The sequence below is a fragment of the Rhea pennata genome, chromosome 2 (assembly GCF_028389875.1).
Source record: "Rhea pennata isolate bPtePen1 chromosome 2, bPtePen1.pri, whole genome shotgun sequence".
Classification (NCBI taxonomy): domain Eukaryota; kingdom Metazoa; phylum Chordata; class Aves; order Rheiformes; family Rheidae; genus Rhea; species Rhea pennata.
In genome coordinates, this window is record NC_084664.1 from 20,678,741 (window position 1) to 20,692,575 (window position 13,835).

Genomic DNA, 13,835 nt, shown 5'->3' on the forward strand with positions numbered 1-13,835 from the left:
CTTGGGCATCACCATAATTGAAAGAGAACTGGTACTCTAGAGCTGAAGGAATAAATCCTGGGTTTGTGAGACTCTGTGTGCAAGAAAAGAAGTGTTCATATATGCAGGCAGTGTTTATTGCCCAAACAACTGCTCCCTGTTCTCACAGGGAAAGGTGCAGGGAGATAAATTTCTGTTTTGAAATGGCTTGCACATTACAATTTGGAAATACCTTATTTACCTCTGATCTAACATCAGTCAAACCAAAGAGAATTTCAAGTGTGTGTTAGAATCTGGCAAATGAGCTGTTTTTTTTTCTTTTTACTTAAAAAAACAAGGAAAAATTTAAATTTGTTTTTCCTACTTTTTTTGTGATATAGGAAATACTTTTTAAAAACTTCAGACCACTTTCTGCTTGTTTGCTCTTGATACCTTACAGGAGAACAGTAAGTCTTGGTTTTCCTTTCATAATTAAAGGACTAGAGAAAGGATTTACAAGCTACAGTGTGTTTGTTTCCATGTAGTTTTTAAGCATTCAAAGCCTTTCTGTCAGTAGATTAGCTAGATATGTGTTAATAAAAATAGTGCAAAGTAATCCAATCCAAAATGATCTCTGTTGCTTCTGTCTCAAGACCTTGCAGTGTAATCCCACTAGCTTTTTTCCTCAGCAAAAAGGAATAGAAAAATATTTCAGTACTTTCTGAAAAAAAGGTAAAATCCTTTATATGTACTAGAAGAGCATCAGTGAAATTCATTCATTCCCCTCACTCCAAACAAATTCAATTTTAGATTGTCTTAAACTCCTATTTTTATATATTAAACTATACTGGTTTGCACTGCATTTTCTAGACAGAATGAAGTAATTGAATCTGAACAGATTTGAGGTGAGTGTTCCTGGCTTTCATCAACTATTTGACTTCATGGTGGTGTTTTAACTTAGTTCTGTGGTTATTTGTTTTGGAGTTTGAGCAGTCTGGAGGAAAGCTGCTAATACTTGTATCTTTAGTACTGAGTTTTTTTCATATATAAAGAAGGCCTGGAAAGTTTGTGTCTCTTCCTCATTCTCGGAGAGATTTGTTCTACTTGGAAAAATTTTTGCTTGATTTACTAGAACATGACTTCTGATACCTCAGAACCTAGTGATCGTATGTTCAAACAGTATTCTCATCTAAAGGAAATATGGCTATTGATTCTTTTTGTATTAGCACAAACTCTCCAGAATATTTATCACTTGAATTTAAATAAGCCCTAATTAAAGACAAGCTTTCTGTTTCAACAGTTTGCCTAGTAGTCCCTTTTCAATTGCTCATCTCTTACTGTCCGGGATCAGACAGTGTTGCAGTATGTCTTACGGAGCCACTACTGCATGAGTGGGGCATCCATCCAGCAAATTTTGCAGAAGTCATCAGTGGTTCACTGTCAAATGAAAGAACAGATCAAAGTGAATTTCAGAGGCTCTGTTTTGGATCTGTCATCATTTATGTCTCTGACCTGGATGAGAGAAGATGATAGAATAGTGTGAGTATTTCTCAGACCTGTTCATCATTTGTAAATCATACAAAGCTAAGAGGAACTGTGAGTATATTGAAAGACGAGTAGAATTCAAAAAGATCAGGACAAATTGGAGAAATTATATGCAAAAAGTAGGGTGAAATTACCTAGACATTCATATATGCAAAGTCATACAGAGAAATGGTGATCAGGTTCAAAAGTAAAAGATGGGGAACAAGTGGCTAGCAGCAGCTCTTAACAAGTAGGGGAGAAACGGGTTAGAGGAGATAATGAGCTAAGTACAAGTCAACAAATGGCATGCTGTTGTGAAAATGGCAAACATCTTGCTGAGAATATACAAACAGGAGAGTAAACCTTCTCCTTCATCTACATCCTCAGTTTGTGTCTAGCTTTCAATATTGCACTTGAACACATGCATCAGTTGTGAAGAGTCCAGAAGAACTTAAGAGAATAACAAGTTCGTAGGTCTCTGATGTGTGACCTAGAAGGAAAGACTGTGAAGGAATTCATGTTGTTGAACTGAAAGAAAACATGAAATAGGGATGTAAGTCTTCAGCCACATAAAAAGAGCACTGTGAAGAAGCTTGTGTCCTTTATCAGATGTGTAAGGAGAAATTATCCCAAATTTATCACAGAATTAGACAAGAAGGGGCAAAGAATTGCAGTAGAGATATAGCAGAGAAGTAAGTTGCTTAGGAAGGTTGTGGAGACTCCACATTTGAAGGCCTTTAAGAACAGGATAGCCAAACATCTGTGAGAAACAACATCAGTATAGTGATTCTGCCTGAGGTTAGGTCCTTCTCTTCATATGGTCTGTGATTAGACTAACAAGTGCAAGGTATCTAGGAGGAAAGGGGGAGGAAACAAAATCTTCCTTCAATTGGAAGCATGTGTGAAGTTATTTTTTTTTAAATGTAAAATTAAAGCCAGATAGTTACTATAGTTGGTTACTGATCACTGCATATACCTTAGCTTAACTGTTCTAAAATTCAGTAGTTCCTGACAAAGTAATATTTCAGATGCTGCTTCTTTTGTATTGCCATTAAAATTGTTTGTCATAAACAAGCACTTAATTTGGGGAAAATTACACAATTAACAATACTTGAATAATGAATAATCAACTGAAAATAGATGAGGTTAAGTTGTGCTCATTTTATCAGTATACTTAATTATTTAAATTGGCAGTTCTCATTTTATTATGTACTTAGTAGGGATTTATTAATCTTTTCCATAAAGATGATTTTCAACTGGGTTAGTACAATGAAATTTTATTGCTTTCACAACTGAAAGCTTCTACAGTTTTTTAAGTCATTTTTGTTGCAATTGGCTGGTGGTATAAATTAGATTTTCAAGTATTTTGATTATGAAAGGGAAGTGGAGTTCAGTTTACTCTAATCAGAGTTCCTGCCTGCTGACCTGGTTACCTGTGCCACTGCTCTCTGTCATCCTCTAAACATCTGTTCTTTGACCCATTTTCCTCGCTGAATTTGTTGCTTCAGGGTTAGTTCTCATACCTCTCCTCCAATACTTAAGGAAATAATTGACCTTTTAAAACAAAATTAAAAAGTTACATTTGAATTTTCTAAACAATATGAATATGCTGTAACATAGTATAAATTGTGAAAGAAGTTTCAAGACTAATTTTTCTGCAAAAATTGTATTGTTTGGGTTGACAAATGCTAAGCCTTTATGAAAATTTAAAATAAATGATAGCTTTTGCTGAACTCAAAAGTGGAGAAAAAGCACTTAGATGTGAAATTATAGAAGTGTATTGTACTTGACAGTACCTACCCATTTAGATTAAAAAAAAAAAAAAAGTAAAAAAAAATTGCTGAAAGGCATAAATTAATTTTAGTAACTACAAAGGCCATTCAAATTGTAAAAATAACAGAGGAAGTAAAAGCTGTCTGGCATGCCAAACAGACTTTAATGTGATTATTAGGTACAGATTTTTTAAATTAAAGGGAAGGAGATCTCAGATTTCATACTTGTGAAGTAATATCATTCACTTGTCTTATAGGATTTAAACTGATTCTGTTTGCTCCTGCAGTCACTAATCTCATACATTTGCGTTGCAAAAGCAGACTGATACGGATTTGCTGGTTTTATAGAAAAAGACTAAGGTAGGCAGCAAAACAATGGACAGGTGGATATGTTTGAGCAGACATTCTCAATTATCGTGAGGCCCAACAGCGTAAGGGGGAGGGGCCCTGTTTTCTGATATTTTTTTGTATGTCCAAGCAACAAGTTTCACCCTTTAAGCCTATGTGAGTTACATGCTCACTGTGCTTCTATATTCCGTTATAAAATAGTTCTTCTTGACAGAAGCAAGCTCACTTGCTTCTCAGCAAGAAAACTTCTGTGTGAGTAATGATCCATATATAAAAGTTCATGAAATCATTAGTTTCTTTCTGCTTTTGGAAATTGTTTTCATGTCTGCTTTGTATTTCATTTCATATACTATGTTAAGTCAGTTACTATAATCTCCATTCACTAGTATTCTGAAACATTGACTTCTATTATGTTGTGTATGTTTATCTAAGCAGTGGGTCTTCAGTTGCTCACTGACTTAGCTCTGGTTTAGGTCCAAAAAGGGTATTAATATCTAAAATGGGATTTAGATGGTATGTAGGTCCTTCACTTTGAGAGTGCAACCTTCAAAACACCTGTTTAATCCACAGATATCCTGGAAAGTCTGTTGATAATCTGAGGGGAGCAGAAGGTTGGTGCTGTTTACGGTTTCCGTGCTGCACAGTTCTCTTCTGTGCATTCCCAGAGTTTCCCCTGTCTTTGCAGAACTGGGCCACACAATTCATTTTATACCCAAAGGCAAAAAGAATTGATCTTCTTGTCATAAATCTTTGAGTCATGATTTAGAAAGCATGACCAGAGCATCCCTGTCACTTCAGAGAGAAACCTTCTCACAGAGAACAGTGGAACAACATTTTTTACAGATAAATGGCTGATGGGGTGCTAAAGCCAGTGCTGCTGCTACTTTTTAGTGTGGCTTGAGTAATGTCCCACATACATCCTGGGAAGCTGGGCTTGAATTCCATTGGAGAATCCAAATCATCTAGCTCCCAGGAAAGGTAATGCATTTTGCATCAATGTTCATGGAATAAAATGTCCAAGCAATTGTTGCAACAGGCATTTGAGCCTAACTCCTCTCTTGTATATGAGTGCCTGTAATATTGAGTTCAAAACTCATCATGGATTTTAACTGACAAAGGGTAGCTTAGAATGAAGCCTCCAACATCGTGAGGAGTCTGGTTGCCAAGTTCTTCCTCTTTTTGTGTCCTGAGAAAAGAAGCAATCCCTTTTCGGTTTTAAATCAACTACTTGGACACTTAAGTTGGAGGGTGGCTGGTATTCTAAATCCCAGTTTGATTTAGGCCAAGTTTGCCTTTTTTTGGAGGCCACATCTTAAACTGCCAGATAATTAAACTCACGGTTGTTCTGATTTCTGTTGAGGAAACTGCCTCTTCTCCATCTGCTGTGGCGAAGCTGGGAATTGCACATGGCTTCAAAGTCCATAACTGAGAAAACTGTACTGTTACAAACTGCAACTGGTTGGTCTAAGCAAATCCAGTGAAAATTCATAACATGTCTCTTAGTTCTTCCAAGAGTCTTTAAAACACTAATTTGCTGCATTAGCATTAAATTCAACATGTAGTTTACGCTGTGGATAGACACTAGTGTGTTACATGCTTCTGAAAAAGTCAGAAGAAAACTAGTAAGCAAACTGCTGTAAGTAGTGCCAAAACAAAAGTGTGTCTTCTCATTTGAAATATTTAGTTTCAAGTGATTTAGTAAATTACAAAGAAAAATAGTTGCCAAAAATGCAGAAGGATTTGGCTTGATGTTTCAGTATTAGAAGTTTCACTGACCTGTTAAAACTGGAAGGCAGTTCTAGCAGCTTTTCAAGTCTATGAAAGGGAAGACAATTTAGAAAGCATAAATTTTGAGTCTGTTCCATGAAAATAAAGGAATGGGTCATTATTATTATCTATCTGACTTGGGCCAAACAATTCTTGAAATAATTATGATTTCTGTGAGAAAGCCATTTAGGTCTAGATTGGAAGAATAAGTCAGTGCATCATGGTAACATTTTTGGTTGTAAGGGGAGAACTTCAAATCTGGCAGTTTCTCCTCTGCTCTTCTGGAAGGTTGGATCTGTTAAACCAACTACTAAGACAAAGCCAGGAAGGAATTAAAATCCTTCTGTTCGGCTTTCCTTATAAGAAAAACGTGCTTTTAACTCAAATTAGCCTCATGGATTCAAGAAATTCCTCCTTGCTGCATATTAGCCTCAGCTTCTTACAGGCTATTTCTAAGTATTTATTTCCATAATTTGAAAGATTTTGGCTTTTTTGCACAACATAAACAGATGGAAAACGTGCAAAAAAAAAGGGGGGGGGGACAAAAAACACCTGGGCGAATAGAGCACTGTTACTGAGAGAGCAAATTTCTGAAAGTTGATGCTGAGACCATTTGGCAGCTGTAGTAGATATTGACAGATACTGCTCAGGAAGCTGCTAAGAATAGTAAACAATTTTATCAAGACCTGCAGTTTCCTCAGTGCAATAATGTCATCCTTCTTTGCAATAAGGCTGTGTACACGTTTGGGAAGCCAAGCAGCATGGGTGATCCCTTCTCCTACTAATGAACTGTCTTTCTGTGTGCTCGGAATGCAGTTGTCAAAACCCAAGAGATTTGTGCTTGTATAATTATCTGGTGCAATCCTGATCAAATGGTACCATATTGAGAGAAGGAGGATAGGTTATTGCCTGGAGACAGCAAAATGGCTAAGGCTTCAAAGCCCTATTTGATGTGCCAGAGCCCTGGGAAGCCAAGGCTGATCATCGTGCTGGAGGGCAGAGCTAAAGCAATAGGCTTGTGGCCACTGCTACGGGAATGGCGAGCTCATCCATCTTCTGGAAAAAGCGTCTGTTTCTGCCTGTTTAGCATTGGTAGGGTCACCGTGCCTGATTTCATAGAATTTTCCCCCTACGTTTGTCACAATTCTATGCTTTTTTTGCCTCTTCTCTGTGGGAGGAAAGGTCTGGCCTCTCATATCTGTGGCAGCAAATCTAAGTTTCGTCTATGCTGCTTGGAAGTCTTTTAAGCTGGCCCTGAATAGTGTCTTTTTTTCTCCTACATATCTCTGTAGCATTGATTGTCCCATCTGAAAGAACTGACAGGTGTCACCTCTGGTGACCAGCAGTTTAACACCTGGATGGTCATGATGAAGAATATTTTTACTGCTAGGTGTCTTGTTTAGCAGCAACTAATCTTGTGATCTGGACTAATTGTGAGTAGTATAAGAACAAACAAGCTCAGTCTGGCTTTCATTGCAGAAATCACGCTAGTCCCACTTGTTTCAATGAAACCTTTTGTAGCTGAAGAGCTGTTGAAACGGAAGCCAGAAGGGAGTTCTTGGAAGCAAACTGCTGCTATGGTTTCTTTCTGTATGTCCCAACTTAAGAGGGTTCAATTTCTACTTCAATAATTTGATTGCACGCAGCCAATGTTTTATATGATTTTCCTTTGTCTAAGAAAATCTGCTTCATTGTGCAATATTACTGGACTTTTATTTGTGACTTCTGCTACCCTGTGGGACTACGAGGATGCCTTGGTTCTTTGGGCATAGAAGCAGCAATGTTTAATGTTGATTCCTATAGAATAATGCAGTATGTCTGTTTAGCACTGGAATGCCTGCAGGAATACGAGACCTGCCCTTTCTGTCCATACAGACTTAGTAGTAGTAAGTTTTAAATCAATTTCATAGTCTTGATCCTTAGTTTTTATAGTGTCCCTGAACCCAGGATTTCTTAAGGACTAACTTACACTGAAGGCTGTGGTGAAGGCTCTTGTCAGTAATATGTCTGTTAACACAACTTTTCACAGCAAGGATAAAAGTCATAATTTAATATACGTGAAAATTTTCATTTTACAGCATTATGCACTAACAATAACATCAATGGTTAGAAGAGCAATTCCTACAACTACTTTATACTTTGAAGAACGTTATTTCCAAACATGTGATCTGTTACCTCATGAAAGAATAATAATCGAAGCATGGTATGATAAGAAATGCAGTAGAGAAAGTAGTGGAGCAACTTTTGTTTTTCAAAATCAAAATGTTAAGAACCAGGTACTAGAAACTATTACTCATCACTGGTGAAAAAATTTAAATTGGTCTCAGTTTGTTGTCAGAAAGTACGGAGGAACTGGCATCAGAAAGACTGCTAATCTGAGTGGCAAGAGCAATGATTAAACTCAAATCAAATTGAAATACAGATTTCAGGTGTTCCATAGGTTGGATTCCTAATAATCCTTTAAAATTTAATACTGACACGTTATGATTTTTTTCCCTGTGTCAGCATCTTAACGGCAATGACAACTGGAGCCGACTGACAAACAAATCTTAGGTCTAGAGAACTGATACATGGAACTCTTAAGTGAAATAAGCTGCAGTACACATGAGCTTTACCTAGCTCCTAAAAAAGGACTTGCAAAATCACCTGTACAAAAAAGACAGCTATAAAAAAGTGCGAGGGGAAAATAATAGATAAATCATCATGTAACCTGCGAAAGATGATAGTGCAGCTGTTGGTAAGGAGCTTGATGAGTTGTCAAGCTCACGTTAACAGGGGTGCTTAATTAAGCTCGCTCAATGTCCAAAATTGTAGATTTTAAAAATATAAACCATACACACAGATGTGACTCCCAGCTTACCAGATGTATGTTTAAATTGAAAGTCCACTGAAAATATCCTAATGCCTTCATAAGAGAAGGTATCAAAAATATTTGATCAGGTAGATGGAGTAACTTCTGTAAATATTAAGGCTGCTAGTTTTACCAAATCATGATTGCTGACATTAACGCTGAGAAGATAACATAGGGTGATAGACTATTACTTCCGAGCTTTTTACACATATGGGAAATTGTGCAATACTGTTAGGATCTAGGAATAAAACTAAATTCTTCACAGCTTTAGTGGAAAGTCTGTTTTAGATTCTAATTTAACTAGATTACAGCAAAATTCATATCTATGGGATACCTAAGATAGCCTAATTTGGGAACATCTGTCTTGTAAAAGAAACTTGAATCCAAGGTTTTGGCTTGTACCACTTGCAGTGCGATTTGTTGCATGTGTAGTCTCAGTTTGAAGGATAAAATGGTAATTGCAAACTTCTTAAAATGTCAGAAATTCAACATACAGAAAATGGAACCAGTGTCATTGAGATAAGAACTCAGTGTATCTTTTCTTTTCTTGAAATTTATTCTGCTGTATTCAGTTCAGGGTAATCTCTCTTTTCCCCTTTTCTTGACTATATAAGTTGCCTTGTACAGCTTTTGAAAGAAGTATTTCAAAAAGAGCAAAATGGTTTAGAAACAGCAGTCTGGCATACGTGAATGTAGGTGATACCCTGTCATATTTACAGCAAATCCACTGCATCAGCACAGTTGGCTTTAAAGTATTTGCTACTTGGTGGTGTGACAAGTTGTCCTCACTCATTTCAAAATAATCTATTATAATTCAGTTTGTGTTAACATAATTTCTATTCAAGAGATGCATAGCCAGTCGCCATGGTGGAGTCTGTTCCGTTCAGCAGCCAAGGATGGCTTCTCCTCTGTTCAGCCTTTGAAAGCATTGGCCCTATAGAGACACTCCAGTGCTAATAATGCAATTGTGTTAATATGGATGAATTTAGACTTTAAACTCTTTAAGAAAAATAATTTCTGTTAGTAGATTACCTGTTTCAAGTGGGATCTGTTCCTGTTGTTTTCATGCACATAATAGACAAAGCTAATATTTCCCAGTAAAAATACCAGAACATCTTAGTATTATGAGACTTTGTCTGCAAATGATTAAAACTTTGTCATACTGTAACTGTGGAAACTGGAATTATGCATGCCAGACATCTACCTCTGGGTGAAGGGCTTGCTTTTTTTTTTTTTTTTTTTTTTTAATTGGAGTTGGGATTTTTTTCTTCATCGAGTTCACATTTAAATTTAATAATCTCAAAAGATGAAGTTTAATTTTGGAGAGAGAGATTATTTTGCCTTGTTGAGTTTTACTGTCATTTTTTAAGAAATGCTAGAATTTTTCTAAGCAAGAAACTTGGAAAGGAAGAATCAGAGACTAAAACAGGAAGTACCAACGGGCTATAACTATTGAAATACTCTTATGCATCCTGTCATGGAGCAAAAGTCCTGAATCTTTATATATTCTTCTGCCAGAAAATAACTGTAGAACACACTGGCAGATTCTCTATCCAATTTTGCTCTCTGTAAATAGTCTGTAAATGCTAACTAATTGTCAGCTAAAATGACAGTGGCCTGTGCTGTGGCTCTGAACATCTACATGATTCATATTGGGGATAAATATGATTCCCACAAGATGGAATTTCTGACTTTGTAGGTAATATATTTCTTATTTTCTCTCTGGGCAGCAGGCTGCCAAGTGTCTAATACTAAAAGCATATGAACATTTATTAAAGTCCTGGCCACAAATAGTGGAAAGCTCAGGCTGCCTGTCCCAGGTCAGATTCTGAAAGCAGGTTACCTGTTTACATTTTCAATGTTAGGTGACTTGGGTGCCTCAGACTACTTAATTTCAATTTTTATCTTTTGCCTAAAGATCTAAAAAAAACCCCAAAATTGGCATTCATAAAACATTTTCAATACTTAGAAATTAAAATATTTCTTTAAGTATTATATTTCAAGATGCTTTCCGCTGTAGCTGATACTTGAATTTTGGAGTCTAGACGAGTTGACGTAACACAGTCTTCTCTAAGTGATTAACAGAAGTTCCATTTTAAATGGAGGTTGTGTGCTTTCTTATCTGTAGGATATATCTAGTGAGAGCTGGAAATTTGGAATGAGAGACCTTCTCGTTGGGGATGGGCAGAAAGTCTGCTTATTTCCTTGCTTCAGTAATGATGAAAATATTCAATCTTGTGCTACCTTTTTCCCAATACAGAGATTTAGGTGTAAATGTTGAAGTAGCTGGCTGTCCATCCTTTGGATCCTCATATACAGAAAAATTGTGCCCTGAATTATCAGAATTTAGGAAGTCTCTTTGGTGGTTTTTGGCAGTCAGAATGTTACATTTTGTGCATTTCAGGACTGAATGCATGCTAGTGTACTTCACCACATGAACCTATTTTACATTTAGTCACTTCACATTATGGTTATTTTGTTCCTTTGTTTAGTATTGAGAGAAACTCGTATCAAGACAGACCTCACTGGTTTCCACTTCCTTCCTCTCCTTGTGACATTCTTCAGGTTAGAGATTTAGGGTTTAACAATGAAAGAATGATATTTAAGTATCAGCTGTGATAGTGAGTGTTCTGGTGGTAGTAATAGAAATGTATAGCATTGATTACATTATTTCAGTAAGCTAAGAATGTTTTTAAAAGGACAAAGTCTGAAGTTACCTGTTGCCAATTTGGGCTTCACATGTGAACAAAAGAATACTGTGAGGCTAATGTTCTGATGGTTATGTATTGGTGTGTTGGTGTTGTGGGCTAAGTTGCTCATGACATCTTCAAAAGCCACAATAATGTAATTTTTAAAATAGTCCTTTTTTCTTTTTTTTTCTCTTTTTTTTTTTCTCCCCTAAACACAGGTTACCATGAAAGCCAAACAGCTGAAGGACTCTGTTACGTATACGCCAGGTGTGTGCTACTAGATCCTCCCTGATGCTTAGAACAAGCACACTGCTTGGGTTATAGCTGTGCAAATGCAATGCATTTTATAACTTTCAGGGGATGCTTTGCAGAGAGCCTTGTATGACTTTGCCCTGCTCTGTGCACACAGAAGAGCAGGGGATGCTCTGTGGGAACGTTTCCTTTAGCTACGCGCGCCCCAGCCACCGCCTTCAGTTCGTTCTGGGGTTGGTTGGTTGCTTTATGCTGCTCTGTTTGTTTTTATTGATGTGGTAATTTACTAGTCACTTCACATCTACCAGATAAGCGCATAATTGGCAAAGTTTATTGCTTCATAACCAGTATCTTGATTTCTGGATAAACATTTTCCTTAAGCTCTTAAGCCGTATGAGCTTTGCCTTCTCTCTGTACTACCCTGGCTAGCTTTTATTTGCAGGCAGTTCCCTTTCAGTCTGAGCTTTGTTTTTACTGTTTTTAGTTAAGTATGATAATATTTCTCACAGGTATCATTAGGCTCTCTGAGCTTAAAAGCCTGGCCCAGAATTCCAAGAACGTCAAAGTCGGTGTGAATTTGCCAGACCACATAATCACGCAGCGAGAAAGGGAGGAGGAGGAAGAGGAGGAGGAGGAGGAGGGAAACGACGATCGTATCCCAGAGCAGATGGGGGTCCAAACCGATCACACGGAGGCAAGTGAAACTAGGCATCGCAAGCGGAAGATTATCAAAGCACCTGAAGTGATTCCATCAGCCATGAAAGAGGTGCCGGAAGAGAAGGGCAGAGGAAGACGCCAGAAGGACTTTGATAACACAGAGCAAGAGGAAGACAGTGACGAAGAGAGAAGAAAAGAGAAAAGCCGTGTCTCAGAAGAATTTTGGACTCAAAATCAACAAAAACTGCTTGAAATGGCCCTACAGCAGTATCCAAAGGGAACATCAGATCGCTGGGATAAAATAGCAAAATGCGTTCCTGGAAAAAGTAAGGTACAGTCACAGTTTTGCTTGAATTCTAGTGTAAACCAAGGGAAAGATACTTTCTACCATTTAACATTAAGAACTGAGGGGCCATGCAGAAAGAGGAGGTCTTTAATCTAGCTTGTAACTGTTAGCTAAAACATAACCTAAAGAGCATTAGTGTCAGATTTACTGTTTTTTAAGATATTTTCATTTAATTCAGTTTGTTTGATATATTATAGAAAAAGCTGAAATACCTGGTGTTTCACTTAAAATACCTACAGGACAAATTAGATTGTAGACAAATTTTAATTCACAGTTAGTAACCCAATGCTGGTGACCTGCTTTGCTTTCGTTTTTACAATACCTTTCTCAACCCATCTCAATGAACAAACAAAATGAGTAATCCAGCTGCAAGTGTAAAATGCTCAGTAATCTATCTCATACTCCGTTGGTAAGTATTGTCTTTTCAAAAGAACATTCCTTATCGCTGACAAACTTGTCTGTGTTAGATTTAGTAGTAGCTGTGGTAGTTTAGTTTGCTTGCTTCAATCATTGTAGCTGCAGAAAATCCTAATTTTATTTGTGTCAAAAATGTGGTGAGAGAGAGCAGGAAATGCGGGCGAGGATCCGAGTAGTTCTCTGTCTCTGAAATTTCAGTGCTATTTGGTGTCGGCAGGCGCTGTGCGAGAACGCTGCTAAAGGCTTGTGTTTGACGGGGTGAGAGGGGCTGCAGTACGGCTTATCCAGCAGTAGCTACTCTGGATTAGATATTACAATACGATTACAGAACAAGTGTGTTTTCCAGTCATCATCAAAAAGTTCTGGGCAACTGTTTTCCTGGATTTGTGTGCTCTTTAGAAAGAGAAATTATCCATTTAGGAACTTAGATTGAAAGTTCACTTTTCTAGTCCACTCTTTCACTAGATGTAGATTCTCCTGAAATTCAGTGTATGAATAACTTAAAAAAAAAAAAAAAAAAAAAAAAAAAAAAAAAAGAGAGAGAGAGAGAGAGAGGTAACTTAGCTTTTCTTCTATATGCTGAGATAGCATATACTGAGTTAAAGCAATGTTGATGTATCAAATTTTAATTAACACTTTTATTTTTCCTTTTAGGAGGAGTGTATAGCAAGATACAAGTTGCTTGTTGAACTGGTACAAAAGAAAAAAATGGCTAAAACCTGAATGTTCTGAACAGAAGAAATTAAGAAATTAAGCTTGTCTTTGTCAGCATGAGATTTTAAATCTCATATGCAGGAAGCTGCATTTTTGTACCTCGCTATTTCTATACGTCATGTGCCTTAGTAAAAGAAAGTATCAATAAATCTTATGCCATCTTACTCAACTACTTTGTGTGTTAAAGAATGGAGGTGTATTTTTGTGTTGGAGACCTGCTTATACAGATGTGTGATAACAGTATCTTAAGAACTAGTGAACCTTTCAGGAAACCCATGCTCATTAGTGCATATGAGAACTGATAGGTCTACAGCTAATAAATATACAGTTTTAAAGAATTTTAAATCTTATTTTGAAGGAGAGGAAACTGATCTGAAAATACTAAGCAGACATGAGATTAATGGAACTCTTTTTTCCTTTCCTTTCTTCCAGAGATAAATACAAGACAACATGCTTATATTCATATATCTGCTGCTACAAAAAAAAGTCTATCGATTTTAATAATATTTTGAAATAAGTATTTCTCATCTTAAGTTTTG

At 36.8% G+C, this 13,835-nt stretch overlaps 1 protein-coding gene across 1 annotated transcript in view; it reads left to right on the forward strand.

Annotated features, from left to right (window-relative positions):
- The window catches only part of DNAJC1 (DnaJ heat shock protein family (Hsp40) member C1), a 109,472-nt gene extending 96,007 nt beyond the window's left edge, over nucleotides 1-13,465 (forward strand). The window contains exons 10-12 of the mRNA XM_062567714.1: nucleotides 11,129-11,177; nucleotides 11,672-12,150; nucleotides 13,237-13,465. Coding sequence (XP_062423698.1) covers nucleotides 11,129-11,177; nucleotides 11,672-12,150; nucleotides 13,237-13,305 — 597 coding nt within the window. The 3' untranslated portion in view covers nucleotides 13,306-13,465. The remainder of the gene's footprint in view (nucleotides 1-11,128; nucleotides 11,178-11,671; nucleotides 12,151-13,236) is intronic.
- Nucleotides 13,466-13,835: the final 370 nt, after the last annotated feature.